This window comes from Aethina tumida, chromosome 1 (genome assembly GCF_024364675.1).
Source record: "Aethina tumida isolate Nest 87 chromosome 1, icAetTumi1.1, whole genome shotgun sequence".
Lineage (NCBI taxonomy): Eukaryota > Metazoa > Arthropoda > Insecta > Coleoptera > Nitidulidae > Aethina > Aethina tumida.
The window spans coordinates 62,643,501-62,664,319 of NC_065435.1; the positions used below are offsets into that span (position 1 = coordinate 62,643,501).

Consider the following 20,819-nt stretch of genomic DNA (forward strand, 5'->3'; position numbering starts at 1 on the left):
TCATTGACACCCACGTTGATTTAATTATGTTTTTTCTATTGATATATAACTTTTGTACATTCAAAAAACTAATTACCTATTTCTAAGTGAGAATTGATTTATGTTTCACCCATAAATTATGTACTATATCCTTTAACACAGGAAGTGCGATATAAAACCATAATTCACGGGGGTTATAATACAGTTCAGTGTTAAACTTCGGCGAGTAAAATGAAAATTAAAAATGTCGAGTACAGGAGGCAGAAAACGTGCCTATCGATTTTTGCGGATACCTATAAAGACTTTGCGGAAAACACTAGTATACATGGTTTAAAATATACAGTCAAACAGGATATTGGATTGTATGAAAAGTAAGTGGTAATATATTATATGGCCTAAATTAAAATAACATATTTCATACAAGCAAATTTTTGTTTCATAAGAAAAATTTTGTTAAACATTCTAACATATTCTATATTTTATTATAATCATTTATTTTGATAATAGTTTTTTAGTCCAATTTTTAATAAACAGTTACTTTTTCATTTCACTTTTAAAAATTAATAGTGGCAGTAATAATTTATTTTAAAATTCTTTAACTTATTTTTTTTTTAAATTTACCTTTTTGTATATGCAATTTTGATTTTTTTGTCAAAAGTATTAATCTTAATTTAAAATTTTATTACAACAAATTTTTTATTAAAAGTTTGCATAATCACTAAAAATTATGGCAACAAATTTAATTTATAATTATGACTAACAAAGTAAATTAATATAATAAATATATTTTTAACAAAAATCTTGCTACTTGATATTCGCGTACCAGATGATTAAGATGGAATTTTTCTTGTTCTAAAAAATGGTTTACCAGGGAACGTTGCGAATCTTAATTCTGCTGAAATTTATAACTATGATGTAAATTTTCTTCAGTTAAGGTAAAATTATGTTTCTGAAATTATCCTGCCAAATAAATTTGTCGATAATGCCTTCAATAATATGAATTTAGCCAATATCGAAACCAAAGAAGCATCCCATGACTATCACCTAACTTCCTGCATGCTTGTCTAATTTTGTGTATTATGAACTTAGTCATAAACCAGGGTGTCTTCTTACATATTGAATACCATCCAAATAGTACAGATTAAATTTGATTCGTAACTCCAACATATCTTTTTCCAATCCAATTTCATGTCAATCTTTTCTCTTGTAAGACAAATATATTTTGGCGTATCTGTGAGAAAACAATTTTTCTCCCACTAATTTTCGACGTACTTCTGTTGAAGAAACCTTCGATACATTTTAATTGTCTAGTTCGGCTTTAATTTGACTCGTCGACGAGACTGGATTACTCGAGCTTATTTGTTGTTTTTTTGTTGCCCGTGGAATCATTTTTCTGGAACGTCTCGATGTTCCGATGTTCAAGGGTGTCGTTCGTATCATAATTGACTATTCTGTCGAGTTTTTAACACAATATCAAATTGTCCGTCCCCGTTCGCATGGACATCAATAATTCGAGATTGCAATTGAAATTGAAATTTTAATACCATGCAGCATTTTGAACTAACTCCTTGTTATTTTCTTTTCTACATATGACTAGAGATATTAAATTTTTTATCCCTTATATACAATTAATGTAATAATACAGACTGTGACTATACAGTATTCGACATAATTGTGTTTCAATATGACCAATACTGTACATAAAATGTAAAAAAAAATAATTAATAAATGTTTTGATATTTCCTTTTTTGGAAAACTTAGAATTGGCTCTATTTTATTATGTGGTATAAATATATCAACCCAAATCAAATTTTAAAATCAGAAGTACGATTTATTATTTAATAATATTTGAAATTTTTTATCCATATTACCAGCGTCATCTGTACTTGAAGTTAAAAGGGCACTTCCTTTATAATATTTAGTAGACTGCTTTTTCTAACTTTGACAAAACATAAAATTAATTCTTATTAATTTTTATTATGTAGATATAAAAATATAGTCCAAGGAAGAGTCAAGTTGACTATTTTTTAAAAAACAACCAATAACTTACAAAGTTATTGTCGTCTGTCACTGCAGTATTAATAAAAATAAAACAAACAAATCTCTTGAGAAAAATAAAACTCACCTATTGGATATGTTATCATTATGTCGAAAATTCCACTGTTCAACATTAATTCAAAATTAAATTTTCTAGTTAAATTCTCTCGTTCAGAAACAATTTCAATAAACATGTACGTTTTTAATTTCTAATTTGTTAATTTCTTTTGACTTGCATGTTTAGGTTTATTACAACTTCAGTAATACCATGTTAACGTTATTATAAGTATTAAAGAATTGGTGCCAATTTCAACACATTATAACTTATAGGGACATGTTAATATTGTAGAACAACAATATTAAATTATTTGAACATTTTGTGTTACATGTATATTATTTCCAAACATAAAATTTTTATTAAAATCGGTGGTTAAATTAAAACATATAATTTTATTACCAGTCACGAAACACATATTTCAATTTATGCAATGGCATACTCCTAAAAAGTATTACAATTTAAATTCACTATTTAATAGCTTTTATATGTAATTATGCAATATTCTAAGCGTACAAAATTTTATTACAATACTAACATAAAAATCCACTCCATATTGTTTGAATTATAATTATAATAAAAATTATATTAAGCATTTAATTGAAATTTTGAAATGCACACATTAAAAAATTTATTTACATTTTAGAAACATTAATTTTTTTTAATTGGTACTAAACATTATTTTCTTCCAAAATATTGTATATGTATATTTTATTTAAGTACGTACCTATGAATTCATTAATATTGACAATTGAACTGTATAGTTTGAATTTCACTAAATAAATCGTTAATTAGTTTCAGGAGATTATGATTATATTTAATTTATGTTGAATATTAATTGAAATTAAATTTAAGCCGGAGATTTCTATTGGCGAGTGTTGTATTATACGGGTTTAGACTGCAAATGAGATTTACGTATAAAGATCAAAGGCACGGTGCAGAGTACGCGAAATTATATATTTGAAATTAATCTTATTATGATATATGTTAAAATCAGCATATGGCAAATAGATATCGATATTATTTGTAATAGTATGGTAGCACATGTGTGAATTAATAATAAATGAATACTGGTTAAAATGGGTAGCCAAGTTTTTATAATTTCTAGTGTTAAATACTAATTGAAAGAGCATGTAAAAATTTTTCTTTTTATTATTTAATAATCTTTTAATTACTGAAGAATTTATTTTTTTATTCAGGTTCTTAGAATCTTATCTAATGTCAATTTTACCATATCAATAAAAACATTAAAAGAATGTTAAAATATGCATTCTTTTATTAATTTTATTTTTATCATTCATCATCATCATTTTATTAAAAGAGATGAGAAGATCAAAGCACCGAGGTCACTAATAATTAAAGAAATCAATTAAGCATATTATTTAAGAACTATTACCGTTGTAACCTTCAACTCGTAAACTTTAGATAACGGAAAAAAGCTCGGGATTCACAATTGGTTTTGTAACAGCACTGTTCCTCAAAACAAGAAGCCCGAGGCTAACATCCTAACATCATGTCTTTGCTTTACGATTTGTATCCCCAACATGCTTTATTGACTTTCCTTTATTGATTTTTTTAACTGCAATCACTGAAATGTACATTTTAAAATGGCAAATAAACAGTAACTATTCGGATTATTTTAGCTTGACCTATATTTTAGACAAAATATTTAATATCCATAAACTACCAGCTCAAATTTTTATCGTTTTTTATTTACAGTCAACTTTAAGAATGTCTAGAAATGAACTTCCTATTATGTTATTTATTTTTACTAATAATACTACTAAAAGTCTATTTTGTTCAAAAATTTTAAGTTTTAAGTTTTCTATTTGTATTCGTATTTAGCACATTACTAGCCACATTATAGACGACAACATTGCAAGAACGGAAGTAATGTAAGAAAGGGAAAACAAAATTGAAAAAAGAATTAAAAAGATATTTCCTATTATTTTACTTCCCCATCGCAAGGCGAGAGGAAGTGTTGTATTTCTCTGTGCACCGCATATTCCTTTTAAAAACTTGGTGCACAACCGCCGCAATTTGTACACAATTCTATATAAAAAATATGCTTTTATTGTGTCCAAACATTTTACGTATGCATGCATATATATTAAATAGATGAAGTGTATAACATACACATTACTTTCATTTCAACTTTCAGGTTGTTCTGGATATTAGTAGTTCTCAGCGGACTGTGCGGAGCAGGGTACATGACAGTTCTTTTTTGGGAACGCTACACGAGCAATCCCACTAGAACCACTATCTTAACAGCATTCGCACCGACCACAGCCATCGCATTTCCAGCGGTCACCCTCTGCAATATCAATCGAATTATCGCCTCCAAAGTTGACAAATTCATCGAAGAATTGTATGCGTTCATTAACCAGTCATTTGTTTACTAAAGTTTGGTACAATTTTCAGACAACTTTCAGGGGTAGACGCCAGTTTAGCCAAAAGGGCCTTACCACAATTATTGGCATTCACAAATCCCAGTTCTGTACCATATAACTCATCTGATTTAGAAATGCTGGAGCTTATTCTGTCCAAGTACAACATTAGGGATCCTTTAATTGTTATGAGTAAGATTTCGCAATCCTGCAAAGAAATGCTAAAGAAATGCGTGTGGAATTCCAAAGAAGAAGAGTGCGTAAAATTGTTCAAAGAGTCATTAACAATGGAGGGAATTTGCTGTTCATTTAATTATCAGTTAAGACTCATATAACTTGTATTTGAATAAATTTTAAGCAAACTGAGATTTTAGATCCGATGGGAAAACAATGTATACGTCGGGAAATGGAATGATGTCTGGTCTCTTGGTTGTTGCTGATACTATGATTCAAGTGAAACAATATTCAACATTATATGCTTTAGGATTCAAAGTACGTTGTTTGGCAAAATTGCAATATAAACCACAATGTGATTTAATGCTTTAATCAAACTTAGGCAGTTTACAAAATATATTCTAATATCATGTATTATATATGCATTGTGTAGAAGAAAACAATAGTCATACATAGTTATACAAATACAAATTTCTAGGTGTTAATCCATACCCCACAGGATTTTCCCGGCAGTGACTCAATCTATAAACTGATTGCAAATAATAGGAATTCTTATATGCAAGTGATGGGTAAATCGATGAGGTGTAGTTCTGAGGTGAAAGATTTACCAATTGAACAGAGAGAATGCGTATACCCGTACGAAGTGGAGCCGCTCTATTTCCATGACGAGTACGCAGACACAAACTGCTACGTGGAATGCGAAGCCAATCATTACTTTGATGTTTGTGAATGTGTTCCTTTTTATTACGCTTTTTCGGGTAAGAAAACGAAATACACTCTTTTTTTAATTTTACAGAATGTGTAATATTTGATTTTGATTTGACTAAGGTCTTGATCTCCGTTCTTTCTAGAGTAAATAATTCAAACTTATGGTAGACGAGTAAGTTGAAAAAATATTGAATTATAATTAATTATATTTTTTTTTAATTTTTCTTTTACATATACAGAAAGGCCTAAAAAATGATTTCCCTCGAAATAAAAGAACAGTACTTTTATTTTATCATTTATTTAAATATCCAATTTGGTGATTTTATCTCTATACTTTTCAAAGAAATTATGTATAGCTTGTTAATATGAATTGTCCTGATAATTTCAAGATCAAAAAAGTTTCTTATTATCTTATTTTCAGATAAACCGTCGTGCAATATAACATCAATTCCTTGTTTGGACCATGCCAAGAAATGTAAGTAAGGAGAAACAATTGAACAATTTAATATGGTCATAATTGGAGTGATTATATAAACAGTCGATAATCACCCTTGAAAATTCACTTTTACATACAGCATTATGTAGCCAAATGTTGGTTACTTAGAGCCCATAATTGTATTTATTTACCTTTAATGTACAGTATAATTTATTTTTTTAATTTTTTTTACGGACATAATTAAAGCCGCAAACTAAGAAACTTAATCAATTTCATTAGGTAATATGAATCAATGAAAAACTCGGTATCTCCTTAATCAGTGCACCGCACCTTTTTCACATAGATTTCATTGACAGTTTGAAAGAAATTTTTTGCCTCCAACTTAATTTTCCACCAGTTGCTATAAAATTTCAATGAGGTTTAAATCGGATGATTAAGCTGCACATATTATAACTTTTTTTAACCATTCATTAACCAGTTTTGCAGTACGTAATTATCGTTTTGGAAGTGGCATATTCGACTTTGCGAAAGGTGACATAATGAATTACAATCCCAAACTAACACCGTATCGCCACCATCTTTCAAAATGGTGCAAACGTACTATGGATTTAGTCTCTCGGTTTTAGAATGTCAAATATATTACCATGAGTTTTAAACATATGAAACTTTGTCTCATTAATAAATGGAAGTCTAACATATTTCCACAAATATATTATATTTTTTTTATTATTTTTTTTTAATTCTAGTTAAAATAAATAATAATTAATTATTTGTTTTATTTTCAATATCATCATAATTACAGAAATTTCTGTGGCTGAACATAAATGAAAAGTATAAAAGTAAAATCCTGTTAATGTAAATTTTGCATAAAGAATTTATATAAAAACAAATATTGAATGCATAAAATTTGTCGTAGCATTTTCATGTATAATATAAGGCCTAATATGGAAAATGTAGCATACATATATTTACAGTTACATAATAAAATTTTAGCGAGAAGCAAAATTCCACCAAAGCAAGCAAAAATGTTATGTTGGTAAATAATTTTTTTGCATATTTTAGTAATAAGTGTTAATGAGCAGTTGAACTGCTATTGTCCTGTACAATGTGAAGATTTCAACTACGAGATTTTAATGACCAGTACAAGAATTGATAAGCTTAATACACTGCACAGTCCAATACTGTAAGTATAATCGCATATTTTTGCGTTTCTATAAAATATTTTTTTTTAATCTTTGTTATAGACGAGAGGAGGATATTCCTAAAGATGTTGTACTGCTGAATATTTACTTTCTTTCGGATACTCAAACAATTATGATGAGGGACACAGTTACCTCTACAATATATTTATTATGTAAGAAAATATTTAGATATCATGTTCTATATTATATTGACAATTAACTTCATGTTACCAGTGAAGTACTTAATTTTCCACTTTATTGTAAACAGATATTGAATATTATATTTCACATTGATTTTGATTTATTTTGTTTCAGCATCTTTTGGTGGCGTTTACAGTCTTTTTATGGGATGCAGCATCATGACAATCGCAGAGATCATTTACTTTTTTGTCATACGATTGGTAATTAACTTAAAATTTTTTGGAAGAGTCGACAATCCCGTAACTTACAACGACGCACTAAAATGTCCCAAACTAAAGGATAATAATACAACAGACAATTATTATTATTTCAGAAATGAACCCACATATTTTTTGCACTAGACATTTAAGTTAATATTTTACTGCCGCGGTATCAATAAATAAGTTTTATAAACAAATTATTTATATTATTTTCAGAATCTTCATTAAGTTGAAACAGGATTTAAATTAAATCAACTTATTTTTCTAAAAGGTTTATTTATAATATTGAACTTAGGTTGAGATATAATTGATATAACAAAATTTCAATTAAAATCCCTTTAACATCATTTATTCAATATAAATAAATGTCTTACATCTACAAGCTAGTCTATTTACAAAATTGAAATAATATTTAGACTAAATCTGTTAATCCAGGCCTTTGTGAATAGGTAAAACTCCTACCTTTGGGTTTAAAATTTCTTTGGTTTCTATATTGCAAATTTCCTTGGTTCCTTTCTCTGTTGTTCATCATTGGAGGTTTTTGGATTTCACTGCACAATTGTGCATCCAAAGACTAAAATTGAATGTTAACAGTTACATATTACAATTACTTATATTATTTAAAACATACTTCATCACATATACTTCCTTGTTTGCTAAGAATTTGTTCAATTCTATTAAATTCTAATGTTGTGTCTGGACTATCCAATTTCAGTACTGCACTTTTAACTTTTTCAATTACATCCTTATTAATGGTTGGAACTTGATTGGATGTATCATCAGTGAGGATTGATTTCAAAATAGGAATAGCATCTTCAACTCTGCCAAGATCAGAAAGTGCTGAAGCCTGATAGGAAAATTAATTAACAAGATACATAATAGAACTATTTGTTACCTACCTTTAAACTTCTAACAGTCATATAATTCTGATTTCTGGAGGAAGCAAGAATTTCCAGTGCTATGGCAGGTTCTCCTTGGTTCAGGGCTAAACCTGCAGCAAAAGTTGTAGCTCTTCTCATTGGGAGATGTCCAGTTTCTGACAATTCTTTCCAAAGTTTCACTGTATATTCCAAGCTCTCTTTTGAATTCTAAAAAAAAGATACTGAACTAATTTTAAAAAAATGAATGTTTAATTTACCAATTTGTAACAAGCTGCAAGAGCCAATACCACAGCATTTCTTGGATACTTTGCACCTTCCAATTGTCTTTCCTTTACCTCATTAAAAACATTTAAAATATCCTGATATCTGGCTTTTTCATAAAGCATATCCATAAGTATTTGATATGTTATAACTTGATCAAAGAATCCTGTGAATTCTGGATTCTGAAATAACTGTAAAATGCATTATGTTAATAAAGTAAACCAATTTTTTAATAATAAATAATACTTCTAGAGCTATTTGATCCTTCCCAAAGTAGTACAACATTCTCATGACAACAGGTCCAAAAACATAATTTCCAAACCTGACCTGTTTATTCTGTGAATTATATCTTCAAAATACAACATTGTATAATAGTTTTTGTAAATATTTTTAAGGTGTACTTACTTTTTTAACATGTTTACTACAAGTTCTACATCATCATCATTCTCAGTTAAATGAATCATATTCTTTAAATCCTCAGTGAAAACCATACTCTGAGATTCCACATTGGAGTATTCAATCATCTTCTCTCTGAATTTATCAGCAATATTAAGCATTTGGTTTCTAGTTTTGTTCTGTTGCAACTCAAAACCATCTAAACCCAGCGTAGCCCTTGAGTATAACGTACGAACATCTAAAATTAATTGGTTATAATGGACAAATAGATGAAATTATGTCACACTTACTTTGAACACCAGAAATAGGTAATAGATTATTGGATTTTAATGCACTGCACACCAAGCTAAGTGCACGGCGTTTATATAAACTCATTATTGGGTTTGCCATCGTTTTCAACAAAGTCGATTTATTTTAATGTAATTTAACCCACAGGCACAGACCACCAGATAACCTTAAACATGCGCACCGGATTTTTAAGGTTAGTCTTCTTCCCTTTTTGCTCTTTCCAATGAAAAGTTTCCATGAACATTTACGCACAGATATAAAATTACTAGATTTATACTCGCAAATTATACATATTCTTTGGATAAGCTTACAATGATTACTAAAATTAAATATTATATTAGTATTAATAATTAAAAACTAGGTCTACATTATTAAATAAGTTAAACAAAAATTTTGTTTGTGTACATATTTAAGACGGAATATTTTATTAAAATCCAAATAAATCATTAAAATTTACTTTTTGTTGTGAATATTATATTTTCAATCCTTTAAAAATGTTCGTATTATTTATATTGTACTGTGAACTTGTGCAATATAAAAAAATCCTGCCTTGTTTTATAAAAATATATATAAATATACAAAAGCTATTCAAACATTTACGATTTATTTCGGTTTATTTCAATCTACCGAACTGTTAAATGTTTAGAGCAAATTAAATATTTATTCATATTAAATAATTAATAACTAGGTCTACATTAAAAAATAAGTTAAACAAAAATTTCATTTATATATATATATATATATATATATATATATATATATATAAAAGTCAAAATATAAAATATAAATCTAGATAAATTATTATAATTTACTTTCTGTTGCGAATATTACATATTTTCAACCCTTGAAAAGTGTTCTTATTATTTGTAGAGTACTGTTGCACTTGTTCAGTATAAAAAAACTGTCTTATTATATAAAAATGTATATAAATAAACTACCGACAAAAAATAGGAGATACTGAATTTTCACTAACTTAATCAAATACATTTGAAATTTGTCTTGTTTAATTTAAAACGTATTTATATGGCGAGCATGTCTCATGCCCTTATAAAAGGCGCCGCATTGCTGAATTATATTTTATTTATGTAAAAATTAATGTACTTTGAGAATATACATTTGAAAATTGTTAAATGTTCTTCCTTTTAACCGAATTTGCAATTTGCAGTTTATATAAAAACTATTTCAAACATTTATGATATATTTCGATTTATTTCATTCTACTGGACTGTTAAATGTGTATTGTATTATTATTATTGTGTTTTACAATATAAAGTCAATTATCTTTGGAAGTAATGCATGAAGTGGATTATCTGCTTCAAGGTGGTTTAAGGCAAATTGAAGTGGGTGAGAGGTTGAGTGTTTCCCAAAGGATCATTAATCGGTTGTTAATGCGCTTTAAAGAAACTGATATTCCGGCTGAGCAGCATCCAGATTATGGACATTGTACAAATGCAATTCAGGATCAATATTTGACATTGACTACTAGAAGACCTTTTCTTATACCTTCTAATGTAATTCTTATTCGGAATACTATAAGAAACATATTACATGAAGCAAATCTAGAAGACCAGAGAGACGCCCACATCTTACTAGAGGCAAGATTGGAATGGTGTGAAGACTTCCAAATGATTGGCAATAGTTTTATTCACCCACGAATCACTATTGCCCAAATTCTCGTAAAACTAGGCATTGGAGAGGATCTACAAATTTAGAACATCTTAGGCACGTCAGGAAATTTTTGCATAGCAATATTTAAACAATATTCTTCAACCAATTGTCTAAGTAGTGACTAAGTGAATGACCAACGGAGGAAAAGTTTCACCAGCAATATTCACAAGACCTTTAGATTTAGAGAAATCTTGTATAAAAGAAGGTTTTAAATACTTCAAAATAATATTGACCACATTATTTTGTCTATCTCCAACAGATGTAGAAAAGTTATAAACAATCGTTGATTACATACTATACAAAAAACTGACGAATAATATATAAATAACTTTTTTTATATTTATATTTTAAATTTAACAAATATTTTGTTTCATTAATATATGTATAATTTCGTTTTTTTATTTATAAAAATTTCTGAAAAAAAATCACAGATCACACACAAAAATATCCTTAGGCTTTTCTTGTATACAAATTAATAAATTCAAGAGAAAAAATTCTCTTCTTTAATATACTATATTGAGAAATTGATTAACAATTTTTTATACTTTTTATATACATTGATAATTATATAATAATAATAATAATAATAATAATAATAATAATATTTCAATGAATGCAAAGAAAATTATACACTTTAGTAAAAAAGCAATAAATAAAATATATTACAGTCTTCAAATAAAAATCTTATACAAATATTAATTATTTGTACTAAATAGTACTTACAATTTTTTGTATCTATCAAAATACAAAACTGTCCCATAAATGAATTTTATCATAATAAATTAATATAATATATAATAATTGTGTAAATTATATATATATAATAACTGTGTAAATTATTACATTAATACAATAATGATAAATAATATAAAATACTAAAAATTATGTATAGTAAAGGATATGAATCATTAATATATAGGATTATTCAACAACAAATCCTTCTTAAATTTCTCGTACTTAGTAACGTACTTGTTTTCAATAATTTTGTGCTTATATTTTTGGATCGATGATCCTAGTTTCAGAAAACACACAGTCATCATGTAATTAAACAGACTGATGGCAACGCGTTCATTCCAAGTCAGAACGGAGAACAGAGCATAGATCCACCTACCGGTTTGGAAGTACGTGTGGAAAAATCTGGAAAACAAATATTTGTTATAAACAATAATATTACATTACATTCGTAACAGATACTTACATAATTTTGTAAATGATTGTAAGTCCGGTGAGACCGAGTATGGCAGACTTCAGGGAAGGTTTATTTAGATTAGTCATAAAAATTTCCACCATTACGAATGGTACGATGTTTGTATGGACCATATGATTCAGCCATGTAGGTACGAACTCATCAACGACTTCTGGTAACACATATTCTCGATTAATGTAATATATTGTCCAGAATAGAAGAGAAACGTAACAAGAACATGGAAAAACAACAGCGGTAAATATGTAACCGTTGAAATCCAACAATTTCTTGTGTGGCTTTAGAATTGGTACGTATCTGGACAAGTCAAATGAGAATGCTAGTGCGAAGTACAGCGTTTGGAACACCTAAAAATAAAATTGTATATATTATAAATTAAATTCAAGACTAAGTAAATGTGGTGAATTAATTAAAAATATTATGTAATACCGAACATTTTCCCAATATACTGTTTCTTTATACTATTTTTTTTGTTTAAGGGTTGCATAATCACTAAAAATTAGGACAAGAAATTTATTTTATAATTATGAATAACAAAATAAATTAACGTGTCAAAAGTAGATAAACAAATAAAAATATTAAATATTTTTAACAAAAATATTTATTTAGAAATCAAATAATAACTCAATCTTATTAATATTTTTTATATTTGTCATTGTTATCAATTATCACACCTGCCCGACATTGGTTCTAATAGCTTATTAATAACAGCAGGGTCGGAATTTTCCCATGTTTTGATTAAATTTGTAAAAAGTGCTTGCATATTGAAGTAGTTATTGTCCCTGTTTGAGATGGCCACACGAATTTTTCCTATTAGAACTTTACCAGCTTAGAGGAATGTTTCGGATTATTATCCTGTTAAATTACTTTAATTTAACACAACGATAATAATGCGTTATTCAAGCTTATTTGTTTAAATTTCTTAATCATCTATGGATTAATTTTTTGAGATATTCCGATTTTTCTAATATTCATAACATTCATATTGCCATGTTCTTAAAGAAGAATAGTGTCACAACTATTATCAAAACTAACTCGCAGTGAAAATACATTTGAATTTATATGGAAATTATAATTATTTATCACTAGCAATATTTTCTACCTACCCATTAATTCAAGATTAAAAAAATATTTATGTACAGATTTTTCGACTAATACTTCAAAAATTCGAGTAACTTTTATTGCATTTTTTTTTGGTTTTCAAAATTTCTCACTAAACAATCGGCCTATTTTTTATTTATATTTTTATAAATTTACATTATGTATTAATTACCACAATTTTTATAATATTTTATTACTTGCTAGTTTATACTTTTATTTTTGGTATTATATGTAATTAATATGACTTTTACTGAAACATATTTGTTGTTATTGTTACACAATCAGTTACAATCCATATACGTATTTATCAAAGTGAGACTAATACAAACAACCTCGTGTAATTTATTTATTGATACTCATCATTAATGGATAATTCATACATATGTTCATGTTTAAAACGTAAGATATACAAAGAATTTTTTACACCCTTATCATAATGACTAAAACATATTTGACGTATATTGATAAGCGTAATTAATAAATCTATATATAATTGGTTCTGACCCATGACATTAATGATATAACACAGACTAGACTGTAGTCTTGAACCATTTTTTTTTACACAATAATAACAAATAAGATTTTGTATTTTTTATCTAGTTTACACTTATACATAAAATAACAAAAAAATTTAAACACTTACCATATTCCATGTGGTGAAGAACTTTAATTCGAAGTCCTTCACGTCCAGAACTCGTTGGTCGGTGACATTACTGTAATCCTGCACTGGAAATTTGGAATAAGCCCCTGCTATACAATGGTGGAACAGAGCCGTCCCATGAAATACCAAGCGGAACTTTTCCATTTTTTTCAGCGTTTTTTTATCGTTTTCCATTTTTGGCTGCAACCAAACACTTTGTTTAATTCCAAAATGAGAATTTTGTATAACAAAAATATAACAAGAGGAAAAAACAAACTACTAATAATGGAATAATCTAAAGTGCATAAAAAAGTTACTTATCAATTGTTTAAGTATCAACATTTAAATATAATTATCATTAACTGCCACCATTTAGGTGTGTAAAAAATATTTTAATTGGTTTAGGTCATAAAATTAATAAGCGATGCAGCTATTAACAAATTTAATATTGAAGAATATCTTTTGTTAAAAATAGTTACAATATTTTCAAAATAGCTAAATGTTTAAGTGAGAAATTTTTAAAATAAAGTAATTACCACAGAATTTCCAAATTTAAATTAAAAATACGTACGTTTAGATGTTTTTTCCTTTAAATGTGTGTAAAGAATAATGTTGTATAATTAACCAGCAAAAGTGCTATAACGCACAGACAAAAACGCCTTATGTGTATATTTTATTAAAAATATTTAAATTAAATTGACTTTGACATATGCCATAAATAATTAAATTATTAAAAACAATATTACAATATAAAAGCAAGATCTTTACTAGTGAATGACACAACATATTTTATCAAATAAATTGGAAAAATGTATTATTCTATATATGTGGGATATAATTAAAAAATATTTTAAGCTTTCTCTAGTACTTACCTTCTTGTTAATTAAGTATATACCCAAACCAGACAATATATTTTCTTTCTTACACACCAGACTTAACACATATTCAGGCAAATGTGTCGAGAATGCCAGACACAATCAAGTAAATAAAGCATACGTCCGTGTTTGTATTTATTTCCAGCACTTGTTATCTTCTTGATCAGGATCTTTCGGTCGAGATGATTTCTCAACAGACAATTTGTTTATTTAGTTCGTTTAACACTTCCCTATATACACTGTATTAATTATGTACTTATGCAGAAACGAAGAAGTTTTTCGCTAATTAAATAACATTGTTGAACTAGATACTTTAATAATACAAAGTTTACAAAATTTTCAAATAGACAATTATTTTAAAACCATAAAATTATTTAAAGAAAAAAATTGGCGTATCAATCTTATCATTGACTAACTGTAAATAAAATTTATATTTAAATTATTTATTGACGTATTTTTAACATAATTACATTTTCGAGTAAACACATACAATGTTAATAGTTTAGAAAGAATAACACAAGATGTCTAAAATAAGTATTTATTTTACATTTAAAATTTTATACACATAACATTTTAAATTTTATAAAAATATGGTAAAAACAAAATAATATTGCAACAAAATTATTTAAATAGTCTTTTGAAGATACTTCACTAGATAATTTGTCATTAAGTAGGATGCATGATCTTGGAGACATGAGCATGAAAAAATACACAGACTGAACTAATAAATAACTGTACAAATGTAACCAAGGAAGACACGAATATTGTATGAAGTTACACTAATGTCAGTACTATTTTAATATTTGTCATTCAATAGTCTTTAGGAGCAATATCTCACTTGAATTAATCTCACAACCATTTTCAGTAGAACTTCTTTGCTTGACTTCCTGCCCTATCCCTAAAACAAAAGCATATTTGATCTTACATTTTTGATTCTGTGAGTTAATATTTGAAATACCGTTAACATAAAAACTTATTTTATAAAGAATTTTTATTAAAAAAATTATAATATTCAAAGAAAATTATTTTAACATATGTAGCTATATATGTATAACACCTTATACAGAATATGTAAAATTGAATGTGAAGAAACATAATATTTTAAACCAGTTAGCACATTCAATCACAAATTTGGAATTTACGAACAGTTAGGAAAATAAGCAATATGAGGGAAATTCATTTAAAATAAATAAAATAAAATTCAGTCAGTTGTGTGCACGTTTATAAACTTACAACTTAATACCTACCTATACAAATTGACCCCCAGAAGTACAACGAGCTGACCGATGAGGACGACAATTATCAATGTTGTCACCGAAACGCAATTAACATTAGGGCAAGACGTGGCACCACCAGCACCTTGATCGATTTTTTGAGAGAGTTGCGCTGTATTTTGTTTAATATGATTGAGACCGTCCCGCATCTCGCTAATCAAAGATTGCGTATCGTAACCCACCGACTGTACTTGGGCTGTGGGCTGTTTAGCTTGGTTGTTCACTATGGTATCTGCGCGTGTTTTCAACTCCAATATTAACTGCCTGTAATTGTTACCAAACAGTTACATTATACAAAATTACAATTTAATATTAAAATCACACATCACCTCAGTTCCCTAGCGGTGTTCAATATTTGATTTTGGTTGTTGAAGACAGCATCCACTTCATGCCTTCTAATGGTGTCAGTAGCGGATGGTGGAGCTTGACCGGGTGGCGGAGGTGGTGCACCGGCTCCTTGCGTTGCCACGGCATTCTGTGATATTAAACTGAGAGTGCGTTCCTGTCGGCCAACCACCTCGTCCAGTTTCTTACTTAGTTCACGAATTGTCTCGTAGATCTGGTTCTGTCCCTGGAAGATTTGGCGGAGTTCGCGCTGGTTGTCAGACTCAAACCAGTCTTCCACGTCCGGTTCTTTCTGGAAATGTAGGCAAAAACTGATATATGGGATCATTTCAAATAGTATATTTGAATAAAGTTTATCGTATACACGGTATCAAAAATACTACGACGAATATGAACAATATTTTTAATTTGATAATTAAATGTAGGAGAAAAGATTGAAAAGCTAATTAAATTGTATAACAAATAAATATAAATTATAATAAATCTAAAATATGCCATTTACTTTAATTAAATGGTTTTTATACTAAAAATGTTGTACGTCATAATACCTGTTTTGTGTTAAATATCTAAATAAACATGACAATTATACAATTTATCATAATTTGGGGCACATCAATTTTAATTGATGGTAGTTTGTTTATTCTTGTATATTATGAACCTATTTTTGACATCAGACAATACATTTACCTGTTGTTAATTTTTATTTTCATTCTGATATAAAACATTTTATTAATGCTTCCAATTGGATAATTTTAAACAATGTCCAATTAGATTGTATGTATAACAAATTTGTAGTGAAACCATTTTTTAGTTCAGACAGAATAAATCTTCAATAGCATCTTATAAAATATAAAGTACATTTACCTATTGTTAATTCGATTTGCTTTTTTTATTATTCTGACATAAAATAATAAATATATTGATGCTTTCAATTGGAGAACTATAAACAATGTCCAATTAGATTTTATGTTGTAACAAATTTTTAGTGCTATAAAGATATAATTCATAAATATGAAAAGTTAACAATTATTAACCAACTACCTTGAACACCATAATATTTTTCAGTTCCAATTTTCCCAAAAATATCTATCACTAGCTAACAAATTAAGGTAACATGATCTATTAAATAATACAATATCTAGAAGTTTGTTAACTGAAAGGATAAGGGAGAACAAGCAGATTTCAAAGTATAGACACTTGATAATTGTTCAATACAAAATTAATATTTACCTCATCAGGATGATCTTTACGATATTCAGCCTTCTGTTGCTCTAATTTCTTCTGATATTCCTGATATTCCTGTTGCAATTTTTGTTGTTCATCCCCAGCAGTACCTAAAATGCAATTGGTCATACATGTGTTATCTTTTTAAATCAATAAATAAATATGAACCTTGACTAGTGGGCACCTGGCCTGGTTTGTGCAAGCTCCAGGTGAGGAAATGAATGACATCATGATCATCAGCCAAACCTCCTGTTGCAGCTGACAAACCAAAGTAACCTCCTTTAGGCAATATAACGTTTTCAGCCCTCAAACACATCTCGTAGTCTTGCTCACTGTTGGTCATACCATTATGGAATAACACTGTCAATGTGTTTTCATAGTATTCAATTCTAGCCCTTGTTGGAAAAGGTTTGTTCCTGAAATCTCTGAGGCAGCCTGCTAGCTGTTGGGTAGTACCATCACTAAAAAGTTAACATAAATTGTTATTTTTTACATTTACATCACAAATTTATGAGTTGTATTTAAAAAGTAAACAAATTTAGTAGTCCATGGAAAAGATAACATATTTTAAAATTACATTCTAGTTATAAATATTCAATTAATTGTACACATTTTATGGAGTTACAAATGCTTTCATATTTAGAAAAACATTCACATTTCTATTCAGTAATGATTGATTAAAAATTGATACTTACTTTGTATGATCAAACTCTTTAGTGCCATCATTGACAACAGCCATAATGTAGGGATTATTGTGTTTATTGTCATTGTCAAATGAGTCAAAGAACAATCCCAAACCAACCCATTTATCAGATGAACCAAACACATTCCCATCATAAGCACCTTTGTTCTGAGTGTACCAGAAGGCCTAGAATATGTGGTTTTATAAAGTATTGTTTATATGCAATATCTTAATTGTTATTTAATAAAAAACGTAAAAGAATGAAATATTATATAAGTATTTTGGAACTTACCAAACCATCAGCTCCAATTCTGCCTCGACCAGTTACTCTAAATGAAATATCCACATCCCAATTATCAAAATTGACTGGGGATTTGGTCCATATGGCACCTTTTTGACTTCTTAATGATGGAGCGATTCTTACATTTTCTGAACTAGCAATTGCATCTAAAAAACAGTAATTGTAACAGAAATTGTCTTAAATAAAAAATAAGAGATTTGGAATTTCATTTTTTGATATGTTTTAATTGATACGGCATTTAAAATTTGTGTACATTCAAATGTTATATTGAAACATCTGTTTTTTGGTTATATACGTGTCAAAATAACATTGCCGGATAAATCACTATTATAAATAGAGGAAAGATATACAAAATTGAATGAGAACAACAAGGACGGTGATATCCACGTATGTCGCGTGTTGCATAAAAATCCATCGACGTGTACGACTTACTTCCACCGTATTCCCAAAAGGGTACCGAACCGTCTTTCTGGGCCAGATACGGAGGTTTAAAAGAATATTTGTATTCAAATTTTCTGTGCACTAAATTAGCTTCAATTGATACTAGGACTGCGATTAATACGAACACTAATAACTTAAGGTCCGCACAAAACATCGCTCCCCCCATGTTTACTACACGAACGCGCACCGCACTGCCAACCTGCCAACATAGAAATTGAAATTTTGCGGGAAATGTTATCGATCGGGTGTAAAGGTGGGGGATTCGTTCAATTTCGATGCGAACGAAAATTTAGTAATTACTATAATCATAATCATGTAAGTATTCATCATCTTCAGACCTGTCTTATAAATAAAATAAGAAAATAAAATTTAAAGAAACTAAAATAAAAAGAAACTAAAATAAAAAGAAACTTTTACCATTTTCTATCGAATTATTAAATCGCATTGTTATTAGCATCCAATATTAAACAAATACAATAGTGGTCATTGTTATAACATTTTTAAAATGTTAAATATTCTAACTATAACTCTTTTATTTAATGTGAACTGTTAGTAAAATATTAATTTACTATTGTTGTTTTATAGAGTATTATAAAAAACTACTATATTCTTTTTCTTTAAAATGTTACATATATTTTTCTGAATTAAGGTGGACATTTAAAAGTAATTTAAATTATTTTTAATAATTAAATTTATGTTGTATAATTTAAGGAGCAGACCTAACATGAAATTTTGAAAAATTCTATTTCAAATGAATATCTCAAATAGTTTTTGAGTTACAGAGTAGCCGCTCAACAGTTACGTTTACTAAAGGAACTACCAATGTTACTGTTCGGGTTGTAATGATGAAAAAATTTTGATTGATCCCACTCATGGATATTGCATTATTATGATGCACCCTTTGAGTATTGGAATAACCGGAGTCAATGAGCTGCCTCGAAAGAGGGTCGATCATCTCCAAACACAGCAGGCGCTTTTTGAAGAAGAGGAAGATGAATTATATGGACCTGGAATAGCAGTTTAACTCATCATTCATTTTACCTTTTAATATGTTTTTCTCGAAAATATATTTTATAAATTTGGTGCACTAACTATAAGATTCACTTATTTTTTTTCTGCTTATTTATTTGTTTCTCTGTACAATAACACCAGAACCAAAAACCAAAAATTAAACGGGGAAAATGTTTTCTTTTCAATCAGTTTTGAGTTTTATTTGTTGCTTTCGTATAAAATGAATCGACAACGATGACAAAATTGTAATTTATCTGAAGCTGATCGCATTAGTGTCGTTACTATTTACTCTCAACCTCAGTTGACTCAACGATTCAATGTGAACCAATCTGCAATCTCCAGAGTTCTGAAACGGCTCACCGGCGGATAACAACATAAGAAAACCAGGTCAGTTTAGAGAAAGGATTACAAACCATGACCAAGATCGTTTTTTACGAATCCGACGAGAAGGTTTGTAACCAGTACTTCTTTTCAAATTGAATTTGTGAAGCGCTACAACTTTAGAATAAGTCAAACAAGAATTAGAAAAAAACATGCAGACGAAGATATCAGACCGAAAAGGGCAACCAGAGATCCCTCGCTCACCAAGGAGCACCGGAGACAAAGGCTAATGAAGATTGGGAGCGAATATTATTCTACAAATAAAAATAGTATACAAAAGTCCCACAGTAATATTGTTGGTACATTAAATTATGAAGACGTAATGATTTTATTGGCATAGTTATTTTGATATGTATTTAAGAATGATTTAGCTCGTCTGTAATATAAGATGAATATCTAATAAATTATGTATTTGCAAATATATTTAAAACCGAATATCAAAACTCCCACCTTACACTAAAAGTACTCTTCACATGTGCAACGAGTCT

At 28.3% G+C, this 20,819-nt stretch overlaps 4 protein-coding genes across 4 annotated transcripts; 1 reads left to right on the plus strand and 3 right to left on the minus strand.

The window, feature by feature from the left end:
* Nucleotides 1–210: 210 nt before the first annotated feature.
* LOC126266489 (sodium channel protein Nach-like) lies at nucleotides 211–7,555 on the plus strand. Its single transcript, XM_049970573.1, has 9 exons — nucleotides 211–350; nucleotides 4,233–4,439; nucleotides 4,493–4,777; nucleotides 4,833–4,950; nucleotides 5,111–5,390; nucleotides 5,762–5,815; nucleotides 6,839–6,959; nucleotides 7,021–7,130; nucleotides 7,273–7,555. Exons 1-9 carry the CDS (start codon nucleotides 211–213, stop codon nucleotides 7,497–7,499), a joined length of 1,542 nt encoding a protein of 513 aa, XP_049826530.1. The 3' UTR covers nucleotides 7,500–7,555.
* Nucleotides 7,556–7,691: 136 nt separating this feature from the next.
* LOC109605413 (pentatricopeptide repeat-containing protein 2, mitochondrial) lies at nucleotides 7,692–9,374 on the minus strand. The gene is made up of 7 exons (XM_020021986.2): nucleotides 9,187–9,374; nucleotides 8,906–9,134; nucleotides 8,747–8,849; nucleotides 8,497–8,691; nucleotides 8,258–8,446; nucleotides 7,990–8,205; nucleotides 7,692–7,932 (listed from the first exon to the last, which is right to left on the minus strand). Exons 1-7 carry the CDS (start codon nucleotides 9,284–9,286, stop codon nucleotides 7,771–7,773), a joined length of 1,194 nt encoding a protein of 397 aa, XP_019877545.2. The 5' UTR covers nucleotides 9,287–9,374; the 3' UTR covers nucleotides 7,692–7,770.
* A 2,164-nt stretch (nucleotides 9,375–11,538) lies between these two features.
* LOC109605509 (androgen-dependent TFPI-regulating protein) lies at nucleotides 11,539–14,774 on the minus strand. The gene is made up of 4 exons (XM_020022104.2): nucleotides 14,670–14,774; nucleotides 13,801–13,998; nucleotides 12,051–12,403; nucleotides 11,539–11,989 (listed from the first exon to the last, which is right to left on the minus strand). Exons 2-4 carry the CDS (start codon nucleotides 13,990–13,992, stop codon nucleotides 11,761–11,763), a joined length of 774 nt encoding a protein of 257 aa, XP_019877663.2. The 5' UTR covers nucleotides 13,993–13,998; nucleotides 14,670–14,774; the 3' UTR covers nucleotides 11,539–11,760.
* Nucleotides 14,775–15,196: 422 nt separating this feature from the next.
* Nucleotides 15,197–19,137, minus strand: LOC109605369 (protein ERGIC-53). The gene is made up of 8 exons (XM_049961190.1): nucleotides 18,931–19,137; nucleotides 18,490–18,644; nucleotides 18,211–18,383; nucleotides 17,684–17,976; nucleotides 17,522–17,625; nucleotides 16,276–16,583; nucleotides 15,920–16,210; nucleotides 15,197–15,570 (listed from the first exon to the last, which is right to left on the minus strand). Exons 1-8 carry the CDS (start codon nucleotides 19,103–19,105, stop codon nucleotides 15,534–15,536), a joined length of 1,536 nt encoding a protein of 511 aa, XP_049817147.1. The 5' UTR covers nucleotides 19,106–19,137; the 3' UTR covers nucleotides 15,197–15,533.
* Between the last annotated feature and the right edge of the window lie 1,682 nt (nucleotides 19,138–20,819).

Coding starts and splice junctions, on each gene's coding strand:
- LOC126266489 (XM_049970573.1), top strand. CDS start 211: ATGAAAATTAAAAATGTCGAGTACAGGAGGCAGAAAACGTGCCTATCG. Junction 351..4,232: donor GATATTGGATTGTATGAAAA/GTAAGTGGTAAT, acceptor TTCAACTTTCAG/GTTGTTCTGGATATTAGTAG. Junction 7,131..7,272: donor CTCTACAATATATTTATTAT/GTAAGAAAATAT, acceptor ATTTTGTTTCAG/CATCTTTTGGTGGCGTTTAC.
- LOC109605413 (XM_020021986.2), bottom strand. CDS start 9,286: ATGGCAAACCCAATAATGAGTTTATATAAACGCCGTGCACTTAGCTTG. Junction 9,135..9,186: donor ACCTATTTCTGGTGTTCAAA/GTAAGTGTGACA, acceptor AATTAATTTTAG/ATGTTCGTACGTTATACTCA. Junction 8,850..8,905: donor GTAGTAAACATGTTAAAAAA/GTAAGTACACCT, acceptor TGTATTTTGAAG/ATATAATTCACAGAATAAAC.
- LOC109605509 (XM_020022104.2), bottom strand. CDS start 13,992: ATGGAAAACGATAAAAAAACGCTGAAAAAAATGGAAAAGTTCCGCTTG. Junction 12,404..13,800: donor TCTTCACCACATGGAATATG/GTAAGTGTTTAA, acceptor TTTTATTTTTAG/GTGTTCCAAACGCTGTACTT. Junction 11,990..12,050: donor ACAATCATTTACAAAATTAT/GTAAGTATCTGT, acceptor TTTGTTTTCCAG/ATTTTTCCACACGTACTTCC.
- LOC109605369 (XM_049961190.1), bottom strand. CDS start 19,105: ATGGGGGGAGCGATGTTTTGTGCGGACCTTAAGTTATTAGTGTTCGTA. Junction 18,645..18,930: donor CTTTTGGGAATACGGTGGAA/GTAAGTCGTACA, acceptor ACTGTTTTTTAG/ATGCAATTGCTAGTTCAGAA. Junction 16,211..16,275: donor AACACCGCTAGGGAACTGAG/GTGATGTGTGAT, acceptor TAACAATTACAG/GCAGTTAATATTGGAGTTGA.